Source organism: Saccoglossus kowalevskii, chromosome 19 (genome assembly GCF_978046115.1).
Source record: "Saccoglossus kowalevskii chromosome 19, keSacKowa6.1, whole genome shotgun sequence".
Classification (NCBI taxonomy): Eukaryota; Metazoa; Hemichordata; class Enteropneusta; family Harrimaniidae; genus Saccoglossus; species Saccoglossus kowalevskii.
In genome coordinates this window covers 28,660,324-28,683,813 of record NC_140659.1, presented here as the reverse complement: position 1 = coordinate 28,683,813, position 23,490 = coordinate 28,660,324, and the positions used below count along the sequence as shown (strand labels likewise).

Below are 23,490 nucleotides of genomic sequence, written 5' to 3'. Positions count from 1 at the left end.
CTGAACACTACCTGAGAATTATTGCTAAATTATTCTTTTATATATGCTAGGAAATGCAAAATAGTAAAAAATGGATAATTTCTATTTAAAACCTGAAATAAATATTTTCCATACAACTTTCACCAAAATTATGCATTAGAAAGTCATGATAGAAATCTGATAGAATAATTTACTTCGACTATGAATGAATAGAACTCCTTTGACAATCATCTTGTTTTACAGCAATTTATGACACACAATTACGCAGTAAATATGTAATACAGGCCACTGGGATACATACATGCATAATTGACACGTTTGAGAAGAAACAAATTAAATGTTTCAAATGCTTCCAAGTCACGAGCATTAACATATAAAAACACAAAATTATCTAGTTGAAATTGACTTGAATTTCTTGAAGTGAAAGAATATTATGGTTCATTTTTAAAAACGATCCGTACAAAAGTGGGAAAATATAGTTGATTCGCTCTCAGTTGTGTTTCTGTTGTACTCGTATATCGACATATGAAAGCATATTTTGATAACTGGAATCTACACCATAACCGACCGATGAGAACGCGATGTATCAGGATGTTCACCGTCCCATACTGTTGTTCACCATGTCATAATGGTGCAATGTAACACCATTTGAGTAACATGTAGCAACTGCTTAAAACACTTTAAATTTTTAAAGATAATCTCCTTCCGAATGAAACAATAACTGTAATATTTGCGTAGCCTAGTTTGTAGTTATAATTAGGTTGTTAGTTTTCATCACTAGCCAATCTTCTATATTTTCTCTTTCATTTTGTTCACCGGTGGTTATACTAGCACGTTCTCTCTTTGATATAGGGCCGGATTGTGTCAGTTTCGATGATACAGTCACTGTGGAATATGCATTTCTTTGCGATCTCTGCTGTAGCCTAAACTTCCTCGCACGCGACGAACTTATATTGCGTTTTCTACCTCGCCATCGACAGCAAAAACACAAGAGAAAATAGAGTTCTTTCTGAAATAGAAACAAAAATACAGGTGTGTTTATATTTATACATCCTATATAAAATACAACTTTTCTCTAAAATACAACTTAGGCAAAAATTAGATTGAAACTAGACGTTCTAGTTTTTTTTTATATTCACTTTCAGTTCATAAACGGTACCATTCAAAACGGTCTTCTGATTCTGTGCGACGTCGAATGTAGCATGTTTAATGCACGGAATGACCTATACTTACAAACTCGACGGCTATCTAGACGGAATTCACTATTTTGGGAACTTGATTTAATTTAATTTAGTTCATACAGAAAATATTATGTAATGTTTTGGCATGCACATTTACCTATTCCTTCATCAAGTCTTACACAACTTATGTCATATATGTTATATTCGGTATGTACAGTACCAATATACAATATGGAAAGATGAGAAAAGATTGTTACCTAAAATGACTACGGTGAACTCTTGCTTATAATGCAAACATTTTTGTTCAAAACACTATTTCTTTGATATGTTTGACATTTACGGTGTTACACCAGAAGTGTGTGAGTTTTGCATGCCATGAATAGCGGCAATATCAAATAAAAGTTTATTCATTTCACCATCAAAACAGCCTAAATAGACATAGTGGTACTGCTTTGGTTATATCGCGTTTCATCATTGCTAGATCCATGTCTGTTCAGAGTACGAAACACGCATCGAGTTTGAATTATAATGTATATGATATAGAATGGTGTTTAGATGTGACTGGATTATTTAAACACTCACCCTGAAACTGTCATTCATAAAGCTGTAAATGATAGGATTGACAAAGCTGTTAGACATGGCTATCCATAACAGAATGGCATTAACAGCTCTTATAATCTCGTGTTGCTTGAGATCACGATGTACGCGTTGAATGATATTGAATATATGTAGCGGTATCCAGCATAAGGCAAACATTAGTAGTACCACGACTAACATTTTAATCACCTACATTGAAATGAATAGAAATTATATTAATTCAAAAGTACATCTACTCAGTATAATACTGGACACATGTCAGCACCAATTCATTTTGGCAAGGCAAAGGTACATATGTAATATATCTGTCTTCCAATCTGCATTCAAAATGAACGCCATTATAGATACTAATACAATACTTCGGTAATAATCTTTTTCGCTTAGCAGTGTCTTATTCAATTGATGTGTGAAGGTTTAAGGTATCATATTCACACGTGTATCAATCGTCCTAACATATAACATAGTACAATTATGCAACAGAATATCTGGTTTTGCAGTATTTTGATTTGCTTTATAATCTGTCGATAATAATGTAATGTAACGATAATAATGTAATCATTTATCCATTGAAATGTACACATTACATTACTAGAATTTGAGCACGTTTTGTGGATATTTTGCATATCAATATTAGAAAAAATATTTTAAAAATCGTTTATCAAAATCTTACTTTGCGTGTTGATCGCATGTGAGAACGATCACGTGCTTGGTTGGCGTTGCCTGGTAGTTGACGACCCCAGAGTCTGCAACCAACTTTGATATACGTAAAACTCAATACCAGTAGTGGAACGAAGTATGTCATACACATGACGAACGTTTCGTAAACAACTGATGACGTCTCAGTTGGCCATCCTTCGCTGCATGTGTAAAAGAATTGACCGTCCCAGAAATAACGTTTCGTTCCTCCCATCACCAGTTGTACGATTCCACTCAAAACGGATATAACCCATATTATTAATATAACAATTCGGTTTCTATACTTGGACGGTCGAAGTTTTAGTGGATGAACTACAGCATAATAACGATCGATACCTATTGAAGTCAGGGTGTAGATACTGACACAAACGGATACCTATAATTTGAAAAAGATACGGTAATATTTGTAATATTATAAATCTCTACACATTGAGAAAAGATATTGCTTTAATAATTTGCAACTACCACATGTCTTTCATGCTGCATGATTTGGATGGCATATAATATTGCACAAACGGGTTTAATAATATAATATCGAATTGATCAATTAAACGACTTGTATATCATTCAGCACAAGATCTCAAAACAATCATAAATAATTCATAAAAAATAGCACAATATATAAATATGATATTTATAATCATATATTATTACATTTGTATATTATATATAGTAATTTTCATTTAAGAAGGTTAGATCTTACTTTCATTACCGGTTACCAAAAATGAAAAACAAAACAAATGCGGTCACTAGAATTTCTTGAGATGGGAGTTCATATGAAAAATGGAAATTTTGCTGGGTTATATGGTATGAAAAAGCATAATTCTTTATTGACATGAATCCTATGTTGTTAAAACATAAAAAAGTGACATTCAATTTAGGGATTTTTCATAGATCATAATTATTACATCCCTGGGAATCTCGGTATATACTTCAGATAGACCTACCAATAATCTATAATAATTCCCTACCTCTTCCACAGCCATGCACTTACTATCTTTCCACTTTGGTATCTTAACGGCTTTGGGCAAAGGAATTGCACGTTCTACACCATGCAATTTGTATTTTAAATCACCCCATTCGATATTCAACACAGACGAAATTATACCACGTTCAACTGTTAAATTCTCGATCACGGGTCGCTTTGCAAAAGCTAAATGACTCGGAGACACGTACAGGGTCATAACATTTACCAAGACATATAGCTTGTCATTGGATATCTCTAAAATTAACTTAGTACGGGGCAATTTAGGTGCACGATACATATAGAACTTATTCTGTTGCTCAACTAACTTCAAAGTTTCCCCGTATTCCTCACAAAACTTCGGAATGAGGTGAACTGTTTCGTTCGAACATAATGACCCATTCACACTCATCATAGGAATATCTAAATAAGGTATTGCGAACGTATGATGCCAGTACGTTAAGCTGTTATCGATGTTTGCTACCCGTTCAAACAATACTCCATAATTGGGGCGCAGAACATAATCTCTCATCTGCACAGACGGTTTCCATCGTACAACCAGTAATACACTAATAAATATCAACGCTATTCTCATCTTGACATCAATTTTTCGGGAGACGCACTATAAATTAGTAATGAAATGAAAAGAAAGGGGTATGACACATGATAAATGAAAAATCCGTGGCCAATTCTCAATTTGCGTGGTCGAATGGTAGAATTAAGTACCCACCTAAAGCGTTTCCTATGTTCTCATCAAATTGTCCACGGTGTCACCGCCTGGCGTCTTCATGAAAGTGTGACCCCCAACACCAAACCTGTACGTAGCTATCGTGCGGACATCACACCTCCATGTAATTTAAACTTAGGCTTTATCATGGATTCTTTCCACGCTCTTTGAGAAATGATCTCGTATGAATGAATTCGTTAAGTATTATCATTAGTAATGAATGATGTGCGTCCCAGGGCCTAAATAACACTCGTCTTGTCACACACTAATCTCTTTTTAATATACTTCTAAACCATTAATCAACTTTTCCCGCCTTCTTTTATTCGCTTTTGTCGACCCCAAAAGGGGTATCGGATGGTCTTCTAAAAATAATCTCGCCTGTTCGTATAAATTCTCATAACATTCCCAAGAATTTTGATCTTTCGGGTACCCCACCCATTTAATAAGATACTCTTTTCTATCGTTCCTCAGCCTCCCCTTAATAATCTTTTCGATACCAAAATATCCGCTATTCTTACTATTCATCTCTGTGTCTCTGGGCATACATACAATTCAATACCACAAAAAAAAACGGTAAGAAAAAAGATAGAAAAGCAAGCAATACATTACATTACTGAGCAATAGGGTTAGGGTTCTGGAAAAGAGTTCAACGTCCTTGAGTTACACAGTGTCAGCTAAATGACTCGGAGACACGTACAGGGTCATAACATTTACCAAGACATATAGCTTGTCATTGGATATCTCTAAAATTAACTTAGTACGGGGCAATTTAGGTGCACGATACATATAGAACTTATTCTGTTGCTCAACTAACTTCAAAGTTTCCCCGTATTCCTCACAAAACTTCGGAATGAGGTGAACTGTTTCGTTCGAACATAATGACCCATTCACACTCATCATAGGAATATCTAAATAAGGTATTGCGAACGTATGATGCCAGTACGTTAAGCTGTTATCGATGTTTGCTACCCGTTCAAACAATACTCCATAATTGGGGCGCAGAACATAATCTCTCATCTGCACAGACGGTTTCCATCGTACAACCAGTAATACACTAATAAATATCAACGCTATTCTCATCTTGACATCAATTTTTCGGGAGACGCACTATAAATTAGTAATGAAATGAAAAGAAAGGGGTATGACACATGATAAATGAAAAATCCGTGGCCAATTCTCAATTTGCGTGGTCGAATGGTAGAATTAAGTACCCACCTAAAGCGTTTCCTATGTTCTCATCAAATTGTCCACGGTGTCACCGCCTGGCGTCTTCATGAAAGTGTGACCCCCAACACCAAACCTGTACGTAGCTATCGTGCGGACATCACACCTCCATGTAATTTAAACTTAGGCTTTATCATGGATTCTTTCCACGCTCTTTGAGAAATGATCTCGTATGAATGAATTCGTTAAGTATTATCATTAGTAATGAATGATGTGCGTCCCAGGGCCTAAATAACACTCGTCTTGTCACACACTAATCTCTTTTTAATATACTTCTAAACCATTAATCAACTTTTCCCGCCTTCTTTTATTCGCTTTTGTCGACCCCAAAAGGGGTATCGGATGGTCTTCTAAAAATAATCTCGCCTGTTCGTATAAATTCTCATAACATTCCCAAGAATTTTGATCTTTCGGGTACCCCACCCATTTAATAAGATACTCTTTTCTATCGTTCCTCAGCCTCCCCTTAATAATCTTTTCGATACCAAAATATCCGCTATTCTTACTATTCATCTCTGTGTCTCTGGGCATACATACAATTCAATACCACAAAAAAAAAACGGTAAGAAAAAAGATAGAAAAGCAAGCAATACATTACATTACTGAGCAATAGGGTTAGGGTTCTGGAAAAGAGTTCAACGTCCTTGAGTTACACAGTGTCAGTTACAGTGTTCAGCGAGCAGTTCTCTAAGCAATACACAGATAGCTAAAGTTCTAATCAAAGTCTATAAGCGTCTCTTCTCTTGTCGTCGCGTTAGTCCGGGTCGTTCTTTCATCTTCTTGTCTTTAATGTCGCTCAATTCTTAATTACACAGTCCTATACGATATTCATCTCTTCAGCGTTGTACATCGGTGCCATACTGTTAACGGTGTTAGTCGTCAAGCGCGGTTTCTGAGTCATCTCTGCCATGGAGCTGTTAGTTCGGTTCACAAGAAAGACACCTCTTCGTCATTTCACTTTTCTTCACAGGATGATTTTTGTGTTGAACACAATGCCCGGATTCTGCACCACGTGTGATAGGTATTTTTGATGGTTAAAACCTTTCACTTAGGTAACCGGGATTCGGTCGTTTCCACGCTAGGCTGACAAAAACACACACAAGCTTCGTTCATGTTCCCACACGATTCTCTCCAAGTCCCTGGTTTTCACCCGAGACAGCATTAAATCACTCTTTATTTCTTGTCACTCCTTAACCAATTACAATCAGTATAAGAGACTCCAAGGCCTTGCCTTCAAACAAACAACCAATCACATGAAAATTTTACACATCATAATCAATTAATTACTCGTCAAGCTGTCTAGAAAAAACACTTCTATATATTGTCAACACTAACTAATATTGATGGGGTAATAGTCTCGCACTAACATTCCACAAAGATACCACCTTAGTTAAAATCGCAAACAAAATTGGTTTAGAATTACAGCTACTGTATTGTATCTTAAGGTAGCGAGAAGGGAAACTTTCACTTTTTTCTTGATTTTTCAAAAATTGATAAAACGGTTACTTTAGACCTTGATACACCACCCCAGGTTTACAAAAGATCGAGATTGCGAAATAACGTTGCTCAAATTTGTGTTTTAAAACACTAGCAGAAAAGACTACAACTGCCGTTTCGTGGATATTTGCATAGTGTTTATCTTTGGAAGGAATTAAATGATAACATCTTATCTGTATACTCTGTTGTTGACGATTCTGATATAACGGGTGATAAGCTTCTAGTTGCAAACAATGCGTGTTTATCTAACGTCCATTGTCAGCATTATTGTCAGTCGAGACTTCGTCGGAGAAACATGGTGATAAGGTACTCATTTCGCCCAACCTTCCGCTTTTACATCGACCGCTTATCGCTTAATTTCCGACCACGCGGTCTTGTCCGACCGGAAACCGACCGCATTTTAATCGCGTTTTTTTTTTCGCTCGCTCGCTCATTGAAAACATTTACCGCTCGCCCAAACACTGAAAACTGGCACATGGGTGGTCGAAATGGTGGTTTTGATAGTAAAGTGTGAACATACAACTAGTATTAACTATTATTACATTCTGAACGACACTTCAAATCTAATAGCTGTATTACACTTGTATCGTGAAAGCAACAAACAATCGAAATTATCAACGAAAGACGAGATTTTTCTAGATATTTACAAACATACTGTCATGACAAACGTATGTAAAATTAACAAATACACAAAGAGGTGTAATATTAGGTTTTATTTTAGGCTTAGAAATATTTTCTTTCACTCAGCCCATGCATGTAACTGCCATTTAGCTTTAAGGTCCTTTAGCATCGGGGGGAAAACAACAATAATTATACAAAACACATTGCGAAGACTCAACAATCAGGAAAGAAACCCCAGACAACCCTGTCGTACTTGTGTTGAAATACATTTTGTATTTCACGTCAGAATATTGTTTAAAATAAAATATTCAGTCCAAGCCAAATCGAGGTCAAAGGGTCAGGTTGCGTGCATATAATTATATATAGTTAAAACAAAAAGTATTTGAACTTTTGTCAGCTGTTCAACATCTATAAAAACCAGAAAGACAATTATAAGACAATGTGAACCTCGGAAATTATTCTGTTAGTCCGAATCTTAAATGCGCGCGAGCGAGCAGGTGGGCGGTGATATTTCGGGGTTTGCGCGTTCGAAAATAAAGCGGAAATTGTCCGGTCGAATTCAACAAGCGGTCGCAAAAGCGAGAGAAAAGGGTGATTGGAAAGCGGAAGCGGGCGGGAGGTTGTGCGAAAGGAGTACTGTAACTTTGCACAACTTTCTTTTAAATCGTTTTATTTTCCAAGTCAATATTCTATTTTACTAATACATTTTATCTCTAACGCAATGGCGAAGAAAAGAAAGAAAGCGTTGACAGACGAGGCAAAGAAAAATCTGCCACTCAGTGTCGCACTCTGACACAGCAATTTTTTTTCAAACATCGGCCATTTTGTTTCACCATGAAAACCGTTTCATTAGATGTCTTATCTGAGACACTTGAAGGATTAGCTTGTTTGTAAACTGTCAGCGTGTACAATGGGACAGTAATGTTTGTCAGAGGATTATCCCTCGTTGTTCGTTTGCATAACAATGGAAAACCCGAACGTTCCTGGAGTACGGACTCAAATGCCAGCAGTTTTCTTCATTTTTCGCGCTCGAGCTTGAAATTATTCATTATCTGACACTCTTTATGAGTTCTATGATATCAGTGGTTAATATGTTTGGCCATTTTTAGTGTATATTTATAATAATGCAGCAAATCTACAGTGTTTTATTAACCAAAACTGTTTTTCGCGTTTTTCTCGAGTTGAAGTTTTGATCGAGAACGACTCATTGGGACCGCCGCCAAATCAAGTGCGTTCGGACTTGGACATTCAAACTCGCAGTTATCGTTCAAAAGATAATGATGGTGCGAAATATGTCTGGGTTTTTAAAGAAAATGCTTTGTCACAGAATAATAGTCTGTTAAAGGTGCCAAGTATGAAATAATTTGGGGACAAAAAAACAAACCTGCATAGAAATCGGAATAATAGGTCTTTTGATTATCGGAGACGCATTTCAATGGACTTGATTACGGACAATGCATAACTTAAATTTCACCAGGAAATTCCGCAGTGTGCTCTCGCAATCGCGTACTTAGTCATTTTTACAAGGTTCGCCATTTTTGATGTCACGTGATAATTATGTAAACAATGTCTGTCCAGTTTGTGCGAACTTGCACCTCTATACTTAGTCTTTTGATATATATATAACCTAAATTACTGTTCTGAACGAGACAACAGACAGAGAATGTTTTATTTAAAAACGTCACAAAACCTTCTCGCTACCTTAAAAACTGCAGAGTCATAAGATGTTTTTGGTTGATTTCGACCAGCTCGCCATCTGGTCTTGTCATTAACCTTTATCAGTATATGTCATGGCAACCACTGTCAAACTGACTGAAATATAAAACATGATACTTGAGTCCCAAGTGGCAAATACAACAGATTGTTTATTTACAAATTCGAACACTTGTTGCGTGACGACCCCTCCGGTTTAAAACATAGCAAAGAAAAACGTAGATCACAAGTGAAAGTAAAACAAATTGAGGTACATGTCTATGTTTTTGCACTTACTAAAATTGTTTAAAGTATGTTTGAGAAAATGCAAGTCTGAGGATCAGAATGAGGCACTAAAATTACATTACCATACATCTCATGGATATGAATGCTTTTTGCCATGGTCCCCTACAATAAATCTTTACATGGGGCTTATAATGTTAACATTTGAGATTCTGGGATAGGAAATACAGCAATCGCAACTCTTTGTAATTGTGTTGTTAGTTCTGGACTAAAGTGGCTAATAGACCCTTTGTACAAGTCAAGCGCTTGTGTTGAATAATATGATGAAGGCAGTGTCCTCAAATTTGCAGTTTAATAAATATCAGTTCAAAATAATGCATTGAATACAATTTAACGTTTGTCATGCCTCTAATTTAAATTCACATGGCAGGTGGTGTCAAACAATGGTGATCTATCTGTGAATTACACTTGCCCATCTACATCATAAAATTAAAAGAACTCCCCCCGCAGGGGGGGTGTTCGTAAATGTATTAGTGTAAAACGTCCATATCAGTCATCCTTGATCCGATTTGGAAACAAATTGTCATGAACATATATCCTAAGAATGTCCAAGATCTAATATGTATAATCTATGTTAGTACCAAATTTGAATGAAAATCCACAAAACATGTCCAAGATACGACATTTTCAAAAAACAAGACGACTGCCAGTCGGCCATTTTGAGTCATATCGCTAAACCATTGCATGTGCATATGTCCCACATAAAGTACTAGACACATGCAAAGAATGAACGGAATCGGTCCAAGGGATTCTGAGATATGACTCCGGATTAATATGTATATGTTAGTAATACGATTGCTCATAAAAAAAGAGTTTGAATCCCATTGGTCCAGAATATACCGTGACAACTTCCTTGTTACTGCCTTTAGACAAAAGGATAAAACATACTTAGTGCTCAGATTACGAACTTCAAGTCGACTGTGTCTTGCTGTTCTTAAATAAACCATAAAATATTCTCATAATACCGACGTTTTTTTTTTTTTTTTTTTTTTTTGAAAAATCTAAAAGTTTCTACAAGGCAATGCAGTATGAACACACATCAATAGTACTAGAACAATTCCAACATTTGTCTTGAGTAACATCGTTTTCCATGGTTACACAGCTCGTTATGTTCAAATTATTGACAGCTAAGCACATTGACAGCGAATCAAATTGACATCATGTATATTGCCTACTGTCATACGCTGACTACACGTTATATTTATACATACTAATGTCTTGGTGATCGTCGAGCTGGTTACTGTCTCCCTGTAGTTGTTATTTGAATAACGTATGTGAGTGACCTAACTAGAACTCGTTTTCACACTTTTACACTGGTTCTTCAAAAAAGAGTATTCGACAATTCTACACAGTGTGAAATTATACTAACAATTCAATGTAATAATAAATACACGTCTCATCAACGAGGGACAGCTGTTATACCAGCCTGGATGCTGGCTTAGTATAGCAGTGTAATTTACTAACAAGATCTACTTATTAATAAAAAATCATTGGAAGTTACACATGGCACTGTCAACTTCCGATGACTATGATTGTTTTTACTGGAACCACAATAACCGATTTTATCTGTTACGGTAATGAACCACTTGCATTTTCCTGTCATCTGGTCAATACATTTCAGTTGAAATTTAAACATGCGAGAAAAATAACGCACTGAAATTTGTCAATTTTCAATAAGTAAAGATGAACTTAAGAACCTAGTGTATATAGTAATACTTACTACCAGAAATCCGCAAACAAATAACCCTAATGATTGTATCTCCTTCGTTAGTATGTATTGATTGCAGGTTAGAAATGGGAATACGGAATTGATAGTTAAATGGCGCCAGCATCCGTATTTGCATATATATTAAACGCTAACCTTAAGTAGATTTGTTACGCTTATTATAACGAATCTGACTCTCCTTATGTTGGGCGATGATGGTATCATATTGAAACCCCGAAGATGATATTTCGTCTATTGGGAAATCACCATATGCTATGACAGTTAACATGGAGTGCGTTCGCGGTGCTCGTAGAAATCCGTGGCAATGAAAGAACTCTCAGAATAGTTGTGCACGCGGACCGGGTCCGGGGAAGTATGATTACGTGATTGTATTACATACTTGTGTAAAATGATTTGTGTATAAATATTGTCTGTTGCATTATAAGTTTGAGGAAATTACAATTTCGTCTTTTAAAAACTGTCTACTATTTAAAAAGTTTACTTAAATCACGGAATTCTTTAACTTTGACCGTGACCTAATCAACAGAAGCTATTAATCGCCTACTTGGTCAAACCATATAACATATAAGCTTTCATATGACAATTTTCAATTAAGGCGAGGGGTCACGTAGGTACACATGTATGTATGTGAAATTGATGTATTTAATAATATGATAACCGAATACGCAACTTTTAGTTATGTGAATAGAATTATAGCGAAACCAAACTTTTGAACCAAAATTTTGAATGGCTAACTGATACGTTTACCTTGAGTGCTTGCGTCACTCTCAGTACTTTTATTGCCTGAGTTGATAATATTTACTACTGGTTAGAGGAATTCACGAATTAAAAACGAATCAATCACGAATAAAAAAAAACGAATTAACGAGTTTAATAATGATCAAGAAGCCTTCCAATATACTGAAGTATATTGTGTTTTATGGTGAGTTTGACTAAGAGATCTCTTTCAGCATTGAACAGAATGCGGCGGCCACAATAAAAGTGAACTATTGCATGTAGTAAAAATATTAACATACCTGAAGAATAAATAACGTAGCAGGGCACATCACTTTACCGAATATCCAATGGCCGTACATAATAGTGGTGAATGTGAATGGCATAGAAAACACGGCCATCGTTAGATCAGATACCGCGAGATTAAGTAGGAACGCATTGAGATCGCCTCTACAGCTACAATGTCCACACAGTAGAACAACGATGACTGCAGCATTACCGGTGATAGACAGTGTCACTGTGATACAACATGCTATTATCAGGATGGTCTGCCATTCCCTGGACATTGCCAAATCAACGTAATCATAATTATAGAAGGAAGAAATGTGAGAATGATTACCGTTGTTATTGTCACTATTAAACATTCCGAGAAACCAGGAAAGGTTATATATATCATAGTCATAGTAATCCATTTTCAGTTCGATGATGGCAATACAGGAAAGTATGGTTTTCGTACTCTGGTCTCCAGTGTAGTAGTGACGAACTGCTCAGATAAGAAGATATGTGACTGGAATGAAATATAACGTTAGTTTATGAGATGACTATATGTATACAGCCAATCCAAGTATCCAGTTACCATACATAATAGCAGTGAGGTATGTGTTCGGCATTTGTAACACAATCACCCTTTGATTAAACATGCAGGATAAGAAAATGAGAATTGAGAAATATAATGTTATAGCTTGTAAGATTAGCAACGGCATGGCGCACACGTGGTAATTTAATATATGGTAATCTGTAATGTGTTTTAAATGACACACAAATAAATGAAAACACGCGGAAGCAGAGTAAAGTATGATAGAACTCGACACATCTCATCTGCCAAGACCATCAGTGTATATTCATTTGCGTGAAATATAGTAAAATATCAAAATAATCACAAACACAGTAATGTCGTTATCGTTTTCATTTCAATCAATAGAGTATATCTAAGATCGTTGCTTGCGGTATTTGTAGCGACTTTGATATCTACCGTCATACGCCCCCTGTATGGACAGGAAGTTTTGTTTGAGGTTCAATCTGTAAACAGGCTTTTATCAAAAGAAGCACTTTTGAGGTCAACATTGTCACACAAATATCCACAGCCAGGATGAAATGTGTTTCAGTACAATTAATTCCAACCATCAATGGTCTTAACAAGTTTTTTACTTTTATGCGACACAGTCGCAAAATAAATTATATCAATAGTATATCCTTATCGACAAGACAACACCATGTTGATTCATATTAAAAGAAAATGTTAATCGAAACCATGCATATAATATCTTATTTCTATGTCTATAATAATGTTTTCGTTTTATCTTAACTGTAAATATAAGATCATATGATTTTGTTTATTGTCTCGACTTAGAGAGACTCGGATGCATACCATGTCAGATGCATAACGAATGGCAGTATACGCAGGAACATCCAGTTAGCCACCGCCACAAGATTTAGACAAATCATCGTATTCAAATATATCATCTTGTATGATGTATGTACATTCATGATCTCTGACAATGTACATTTTAATAGCCTACAATACAATACGATACAATACATGGTTCAATGTATTCGACATTTATATATTTCTTTTATAATTATATGTTTGTTTTTGCAATTTGCATTGCGTTTTCTGTTGAGTATCGCTATCGTAGCAGTATAAACCGGAAGTTATAGTTTTCCTCTATAGCGTGTCATGGATTGAAATAGTTGTGTGCTACAGCAAAATAGATTAAAGGGAAAAATTTTACTGCAGAGTTTTTAGTACGTCAATCAATAGTTTCGCTACAATAATTTTAATAACAATAATAATAATAATTTTAATACAAATGGTTTATTGTTAGTTAAACATTAGTGTCAGATCCACAATTATATTTATGTCACGTCTGATGAACTGGATATATTACAACAGCGGACACAAATAATAGGGCTATATCTTTTCTTCAAGGCGAAGGCACATATTGCTTCAATGTTGTAGACAAAATGGCTAGAAAGTCGCAAATGTTCTAGTTAAAACGTCTAGTTAAAAACGATTAGGACATATAAGCGGCAGTAAAAGTTCTTTACAACCGTTCTGAAAATTATTCGGACAGTCAGTTAGCAATATATCTTGAAACTTTGCAAAACACTTTGATTTTTGTCCAATCTAGACTTGATGGCGCCGTTGTATTGGCACGCCCACAATTGGGATCATGCGGGTAAAATGCTGTATTTTTTTAAACAACACGCGTTGGTTACCATAATTAACATGTTATATGTTGTACATGCATTCAAGGTATTATTTTAAATTGTTATAACCATCTGATTCCCCCGACATTCCCCCGACAATTTAGAAAACAACCCCCGAGTGTTGAGTAACCCCATGTATTAATGAACGGGAAGGCTCAAAATGAAAGTTTCTTAGAATTGGACGCGCTGCAGTTTCGCGACAGTTTTGAACCAAACTAAAAGCTGTTTTTACATTACTGGTGCATTATGTATCAAATTCAGATTTCATATCGAGGTGGGAGAGTACGTTTGGGTAACAGACATATTTGTCGCTCAGTTGAAACATTTTGTTTATATATTCTAATTTTCAATAAAGCATGTCAATAAAGTATTTGTCATGTTATTTTGTATTATGTTTTTGTTTCTGCTGATAAAATGTAAATATATGAAATATTTTTTCATAATATCATTCAGAAATGTAAACAGACATACAATACAGTGGTTATGTTTCACTGCAATACATAGAGAATAATCTACATATGATAAATATAAAATAGCCTAGAAGCAAGACCAATTATATTTCGATCCCATGTATCTGTTTTGCACCATTTGAAATCCCTAACTTAGGAACTCTAATAAATGATAACGAATTTTGAGATTGTTGGGTGCTTTCATGTCTAAACACAACCATAGTCTGAGAAGGGGTATATATTTTGTTTGCACAATTCAAGTTGTTATTAAAAAATGGTATTTGTTTTTACCCTCAGATGTGATAACCTTGAATCAATTTCCAACATTTCATTTCAATCAGTAACACATTTTCATCACATTAATAGATTAAGATAATTATGTTTCTATGGTAAAGTGAACACGAAGACGGGTGCTGTGACTTGTTTCCCAATGGGAAATCAAAGTCAGCGTTTGTATCAGTTAAGCAATGGCGTAATATTAGACGACAACATGTACTGGTTCAAATTTGAAATTGATGCAAGTTGTCGTCACAAGTTCGCTCGAGCTTTTTGGTGCGCCCAATCAAATCATTCCAATTAACTTAGGTCAAATACAGCTATCAAGAACGAATACGTAGAGAAACCCACGGATGGTCGGCTTTCGCCAAACAGTGCTAGTCATTGTAATTATATAGGGTGAACACTTACCGCTACGCTATATATCTACTACCTCCGGTATGGTGTAGTTGAACTGTGATTATTGATATGTCGACTCGTCGTTTCGATATTCCCTAATGTTAACGAATTAATATTTCTATCAGGTTACAAAAGTTGATTAAGACCTCTACAGTATTATTCTTTTATCAAAATAAATTTCGGAGATGATACACAAATGCCACGTTCATTGACATGCATTAACATCGCATACAATGTTTAAGAATGATACTATTTAATGGCATGTTCATTGTGTGATTCCCATTACATATTATAAATTTGCTGAGCTTAATGAAGACTTACAAAATAAGATAAAAGTAGTGGCATCACATAAGCTAATAATTGATGTTATCGCTGTTACTCAAATTTAAAAGATGTTTGTTATTCACGCCGGTCGTTAATTCTGTTATGTTTGTCCAGATTACAAAAGAAATCGTATATTTTTAGAGACTCTTTAAAATTGATACCTGTTTTCTCTCCATTCTCCACTACCGTAACATTTTTGTTTCTTCTTAAAAGTCTCGTTCATCGACAGAAACATAGTTAATAGTTTCTTGGCTTCCCAAAAATGCGATTGCTCGGTGTGATAACTTTTAATGAGAAAAGAAGAAAATCCACTGACCATACAAAGTACACATAGTAAGATTTAGTTAGCTAGTTTTCTTCAATACATATTTATTTGGCAAATCAAGAAGATCTTGTCAATAGAAATAGTCATCAATTATACCAATAAATGTGTCCGGAACACTTTTTCGTTTCACCATCACAAAACTCTAAGTTTACACCAAGCTATTGTAATATGGTTCATTACAAGTGAATAGCGTGACCATTTGGGTAAACTGACAATATCTCTTGACAATAATTTCAAAAAAAATAGTGAGTAAAGAGATACGAGGATGGATGGCGATGAAACAAACCATTTCAGTCAGATTGTCATTCAACAACCTGATTTAAGATATCAGCTTTCTACCACTTCTGATTTCCACTATGTCAAAGGAGTATAGAGTAATAACTACAGTGAACTACGAGGTTATTACGGGGATACCTCAAAGTATGCACGAAGACAGTACAGCTAGAGTATCGGCCGTAATAATCTTATTATTATTCATATTTTCCTTCCAAGGATACACCGAAATCCGAAATGTTTAGTACAGAATTAGCGAACTTCTTTGTGTGGAGTCCGGTCAAACTCTGATGGCAGCCATGTTTGTTTTTATTATTATAGGACACTTACAAGTGTAATCATTCCATATTTGGAATTCGCATTTCCTAATATGGTAGGATGTAAATACCCCATAAAATACCGCAAAATTGCGGCACGCAGTATCTTATAATAATTAATAACTACACGTTTGCAGCGCGAAGCGGCTTGCTTACCTAGCATTATTAAACTCGGTAATATAATTCCTGGAAATCTGATTACTAAAGTACATTGAACATTTGGCATAAATGGTTTACTCTAACAAAACATGAATCAACTTCATAATTCGTTGTGAATGTTGTTGGTTTTTCCCGCGAGTGTGAACGTATGACATTTCTTATTGCTGGTTGTATGTTATAATTCTCTCCACTTTAAATAATGCAAGGTAAGCAAGCCACTTGTGCGCTGCAGACGTGTAATTATTAATTATTATTATACATACCTTAACGCCATAAGATACTAGTATTTTGGCTGAATTGTGACACATTTTGACACAACAATTGCTGAATGGAGTGACGAGCTCCACTCGAACATTATATTTAAAATAATGCACCAATATATATACAATATAATACTGAATGTGAACTCCATTAACACAGTAAGCTACATATTACTTACTTACTTACTATCCAGTATACTTTATTTAAATATGCCTCAATTCGATTAACTCGACCTGCACGATTGAACTAATATAAATGAAATATATTTGTATTTCCTTTCTTTATATATATTTTATTTAAATCTGGTAGTCTTTCAGTAAATACATTGTTTGGTTTGTGTTTGTAATTGGTATGCTTTATTTACATATAGACACAATGTTACTAATATGTTGATCGTTATTTTGAAATATATGTATTTCGCATTATTTATTTTTTTCTGCTCATTTCTTTCCTCAATTTTATAACCCCAACAAAAATAATAATTCGTAGTGAATTAAGATACTCTGACTATGCATTTGTTTCACTAATTACCATATTACTGTGTGTGCATATTTATCATGCCATATCTCGTTATTATTGTCTTATATTGTGTCATTTATAGAACATCTACTGATGCACATTCTTTAATCCTGACTAGTAATAGTAGTAATTTGTATTTGTTCATTTCATCTTGAAATTTGTGTCGTTAATTATTCAGTTATTAGTTATATTTCTTATAACGATAAGAGGGATCATGTAATTTATGAAATCTGCACTTTCGGCAATGTCTGCTTGTTTGTTTCAAATTTCAACTAATTTGCTTTTGCTATGGCATTGCATTGCTGGTGCATGGACGAAATAATTTGTATAGTGTATGGATTCTTTCCTCCCCTTTGACAACTACTATGTTACGGTAGTCAGTTCGTAAGTCTCAAAACATGGTAGTGAATTTCTCATTTGAGAATTTAAATCCTAGGTTTTTAATTTTAAACAGTTTTAAAAAATGAGGAAAGTAAGCATTGACTAATTAAAATCACGACTCTATAGTTGTAAATAAGATTTTGCATAAATGTTTGATACATACTTTGTGTCCAAACACACAATTATCAAATTATTAATATTATTGAAGCCCAATCATGGGTTATATATGAATAATTTTTTTTTTACATATTTATTGCTCTGAGTGCTTTGATATTTAATATATAGTTACCTGAAGTGGCGCTTTCTCAGATTTGTTCATTCCTGACAATCTCTTCGAATCTCTTATTTTTATGTCATTTTTGATGATTTTTTTAGTCATTTCTCGTAATATTTTCAACTTCTTCATTAACTATTTAAAATGATTCGATATTTTTTGTATAGATATTTTGGGTGAACCTCATGCAATTATTTCTATATTTTGGTGAAAATTTGAAAACGGCTTGCCTGATTGCCTCGATATTTTTTACGTGGGGGTTTTGGATTGACCTCTCAGATTTGTAGATTTTCATTGTATTCAATTATTAACTGAAATCTTCAATTCTAGTGAATATCGGTATACTTGTATACTAGACTGATCGATTCAATATGCCCCTTTATTATGCATCTGAAACAGTGGAGCCGACAGGCTGCTCGTTTAAATTCATATAAATCAGAGCAAACATACCCAAATTTCACAGCCAAACAATGTATTGGGATAACACCAAGCTAACTGACAACGAGATTTGGCCACATTCGACGTTTGTTTGTTTTTCGTGGAAACCCCGTGCGTCCGAATACCTTATTACACGAAAGGCCAAATACTTTCAATGGCTATTTAACATCGAAATCGTAAGACGCCAATCAGCGACAACCTTACAATTGAACGATAATATTGCTTTTAAATACCCCAAAGTAGTATAACTACTTTTTTTCACATTCCAGACATTCCTACTGCCATGATTAGAGTGCATCCATGACCCAATTTCCAGGGATATCATTTTTGCTCCCATGTCACAAAAAGTAAAGGTCAAGCAAAGACAAATTTAGGAATATACAAATAAACTGCACGTTATATTATCATTTTGGGATCCTCATTTATCAAGATAACTTTACTTATTTTGTTTCAACTTATTTTCAATGGCGATGGAGACCTAAACATCTGCAAAACCGCGGGTAAAGCTGTGTACATAGTACCACATAAGAATGAAAAGAAAAATGGGCAATTCACATATTATTTTACAGTTGTTGCAATAAGTATATAAATATGGTGTGTCACTAGCTTTCTAATCACATAATCTGTGTAAACAAATAATCTATTTAATCTAGTTAGGCAATTAATGTTGCGTAGCTAATATAAGGTGATCAACAAAAGCAATTGTCACGGTTAAATATAAACACAAACATGCATACTGTTCTTATGTTTTTTAAATACTTTTTTGCTTTTTTCATTATAATTCCAGGTCATGTTTGATACCGTTGTTACAAGGTTAATATTACAAGGCTGTAAATTCTGCCTAAAATAAAATAAGCCTCGAATCTGGGTCTCATCCTTATTATGTCATTTGATTAAATTAAACAAACAATACAATACTAGTGAATATATACTCATGTATAGTAAATTAAAATAATTATTAACGCATGAAATACACTATATTAATCAGCTTTGTAACGTATGTATAAAAACAAATCAGTGATATTTAGTTATTTTATAGTTTAAAAAGTCCTATATTTACCTCGATTCTGTCCGTTGTTTCTGTGCTACAAATGAAAGGTGCTACTGGATGCTGTGAAATGTTGACAGCGAGTGGATTCTTTTCTGCCAGTTTCGCGGTGGTTAATTTGTCTGGAACGCGTATGGCTCTTAGTTACACATATGCCATTACGGTATAAAACTGGCGCCGATCTGATCGTGCAAATGCAGTTGATGCCAGATCTCAGATGTGTGCCATACAAAAAAAAATGTCACTCCACGGCTATGACAAATGCATGAGTGAGTGACTCAACGGCGGTACCATAGAGGGCGCACCGAAGTAAAAAAAAAAGTGTGGAATTCGCTCAAGAAGGCAGCGAATTCGTATAATAACATTAGTTGAAATTAGAGAAGATTCGTTCCAGTCCAGTAGAATTTAGAATGTCTCGACACAATGGATTTAACACAGCATGTTTCACAGTCGATACTTAAGGGTGAGTGTCGAATTAGGTTGTACATTGATCTAGATCATAAACACCGTATCGATTTTATAATGGAATTTAAGATGTGTATACATATATTAAGAATTATAATGACACGTGAATAAATTTGTTTCTCAAAGAACATACACTTTATACATGAAATTATATCATTTTAGGAAGAATAATATTACAAATCATAATTACCATAACCACAATTGATGATATCGTAAGCGTTTTGATAGTTCTTAAACATATCTATCAATCTGACTAAAATCTGAAAAAAATAAAAGGTTTTGTCATAACTTGGAGCGTAGTAGTTTCAGAAACTATTCATATTGACAGTTCCAGACACTCATCTTATAGTAGGGCACGTGTTCTGTTACAGATCAATCACATTAGCTCACGAATACGCAACAGACTGATTAAACGGAAAAAATGTCATTAGGGAAAGATCGATATCACTCGGTCTTCTTTAAACATGCGTTTTAGCATTAAAAGCAAACTAGAACGGCTAGCAATTGAACGTGATTAAATTTGTATCAATGATGAAATAAATAGATCAGAATGAATTAAAACCATATGCTATTTGCAGGAACTGACGCAGTGAAGGCGGCAATGTGATTTAGGCACAGAACACCACTACAGCATTGTCGAGCTGAAACGTTTACAACTATCCTCTTTGTAAATCAATTATCCAAGAAAAAGGGTAAATGTTGCTGTACTAAATGTTATAAATCAAATTATTTTATGCGTCCAAATGATTTCCTGTCCCAAATTCGTGAATTCCAACATCGCTTTTATGATATTGTGATATAGTGTCTCTGTAAATCCGTATTTTGAATACAAGAGAAATATTGTTGTATGCCATAGTTAACACAATAGTAAACATTCATGTTTGTGATACACTGTCAGAAAACGAACCTGTGACCAATGCTTTACGTACCATGTAGTACGGTGAAGAAGTACTTTTAATTAACAATTATTAAATAACACATAGTAAGGGATGTTATTTGCCAGAAGCCAGACAGTTGGTGTCATGTTTAAAATTGTATAGATGCAAATAGCTATCCGTTGGCGAAAAAAAAAACAAGAAACATTTGCCTCATTTTCGTACCAAAATTGAACAAAACCGACCTAAGACATTTCCTAGGACAGACGTCAGTGTACGGATAGGCGGAACCAAAAACGTAATTCCTAGCTTGAGATACGTTAGATGAAACCAAAAAACGATACATGCATATGGGATAGAGGTTTTAAAATTATCTCCTATTTAACGCAGTACAAACATGATGATATCATAATATATTTATAACTGTGTATATTTTGCGTAATAACAATTTAAACACTGAATGTGAACATACGAGAGTTTTTGTGCACAATCGAGTGATATACCTAGTTGGTTTATTGCTCTTTCCTTATACCTTTCTCGTGCATGTGCAATATTTTGTGGAATAACCAACTGCGGTGGAAGTATATTGTTTTCATGTTATACGAAACACGTTGTGCAAATGTAATGCAGCGTCTCGAACCCTTTCTATTTGCAACCTACTTTTGGCTGATTTGGAATGAACCTTGGAAATAGTATACAGTGACTTTAAATAGGTCGAGTCGTGATGACATTCGCATCCGTTGCTGATTAGTCTCGATTACGTTTCGCGGATCGACAAAACCTTCGAATTCACGAGCGATCCACTGCAGCAGACAGCAATTATTTTTGCGTATTTTCTAATTCTGAATAGTTAATTTTCCCATTAAATCGCGTTTTGCTCTACTTTTAAAAACACGCCTTACGTGATTAAAACACATCAAAATCAGAACAAAGTTATATTCTGGTATTATATAATAATGCAAACTCTTTCAACTCGTAATAATAATAAGGAAGACTTAATCTTACAAGTTCATGATCACAAGGGTATATACAATTATTCTTCAAAAATTCATTTTAGAAAAATTTAGGTTTTCAAGATTTCTGTGGTAATTGTGTAGTAATTTCTGGTCATGTTACGATCATTTAATAGGGTTGTATATTAACATGTAATGTTGTTCAACACTTTCACGTTATAGTTTATTTTTGCTGTTATCAATTTTATGTGATATAATTTATTTTACTGGTCACATATTTCCCAAATGTATTATAATGAATTATTTCTTCAGTTGATTGCATGACTGACTGCACTATTATCGTGTTTACTAACTATTCCATTTGGATTGGCATTTTTTTCTCGTTGTTGTTTATCTGAGCTTTATCGCTAGAGCCTAACGCAGTATGTTTTATTGCGTTTCTTATCTGCTATAATAGTTGTCTACTATGTGATCGATAAACAGCTATTGCTCGAAACGCCTAGCTATTTTGAAGAGTTACTTAAAACAGCGATTATCAAATATTATCTTAATATTTAATTTACATGTTCTGTCATCTCTATATTTTAATCCATCTCGTTCGCTGATTATTTCCCTGAATTCTAGCAATTATGTATCGATTTTTTTTTCTAATCAACAATAATTCTGCTGAACTAATAACTATCGTCAAACTTTCGCTGAGAACTGATTTGTATACTCGTTTTTCATATTTTTCTTTCTGATTGAGCAGTTCTCTTAAATTCTGTCGTTCACATTTTCCTTACAAAGTGTCGTAACGTTTTGTTTCGATGACTAATTCCGCTGTACTGTTTGATAGATACGTCTTCTGACCCGGGCTTCTGACGCGAGCTAAGGATCGTTAATAGATATTGACAGCGAGCAAACCATGTGCTATGATCATTTTCTAAAGATTTTCCTCAACTTCCTGTTTGCAGGACTATAGTAGGCTACAATAACAATCAATCACAAATCCTTGCAATGGTCCTTACAGTAATGGCGTACGGTATATATGAAGTTGTATTGCTTAAACGTTGACTAGCTGGTTCGCAAATTGACAACTATGGCCTCTCTGCATTTCTGCCAATTTCTTACTTTAGTTCTTATTCTCTCTTTTGTAACAATTATATCTAAGTGTATTTCATGGACTAGTATTAAGACATGCTATACAACTCTTTATGAAAATATATTAACTGCTTTTATTTCTCACAACTATTGTATGTATTACAATAAATCTCATTTCAGACAGTTCGTCATCGTCAGCTGACGCTCGTTAGGTTTCATGTTTTGTTGCATTTTGTATTGAATTTATTTTTTTTATTTTACAA

The 23,490-nt window shown here is 34.6% G+C and overlaps 1 protein-coding gene across 1 annotated transcript; it reads right to left on the bottom strand.

Annotated features, from left to right (window-relative positions):
* Positions 1-718: 718 nt before the first annotated feature.
* LOC100377817 (QRFP-like peptide receptor) lies at positions 719-12,613 on the bottom strand. Its single transcript, XM_078007586.1, has 4 exons — positions 12,224-12,613; positions 2,428-2,829; positions 1,743-1,946; positions 719-988 (listed from the first exon to the last, which is right to left on the bottom strand). Exons 1-4 carry the CDS (start codon positions 12,611-12,613, stop codon positions 719-721), a joined length of 1,266 nt encoding a protein of 421 aa, XP_077863712.1.
* Between the last annotated feature and the right edge of the window lie 10,877 nt (positions 12,614-23,490).

Excerpts from the sequence above, each read along its gene's own strand:
- LOC100377817 (XM_078007586.1), bottom strand. The coding sequence starts at position 12,613 with ATGGATTACTATGACTATGATATATATAACCTTTCCTGGTTTCTCGGA. Across the intron at positions 1,947-2,427 it reads ACATGCGATCAACACGCAAA|GTGATTAAAATGTTAGTCGT; the intron begins GTAAGATTTTGA and ends ATTTCAATGTAG. Across the intron at positions 989-1,742 it reads TTATGAATGACAGTTTCAGG|AAAGAACTCTATTTTCTCTT; the intron begins GTGAGTGTTTAA and ends TTTCTATTTCAG.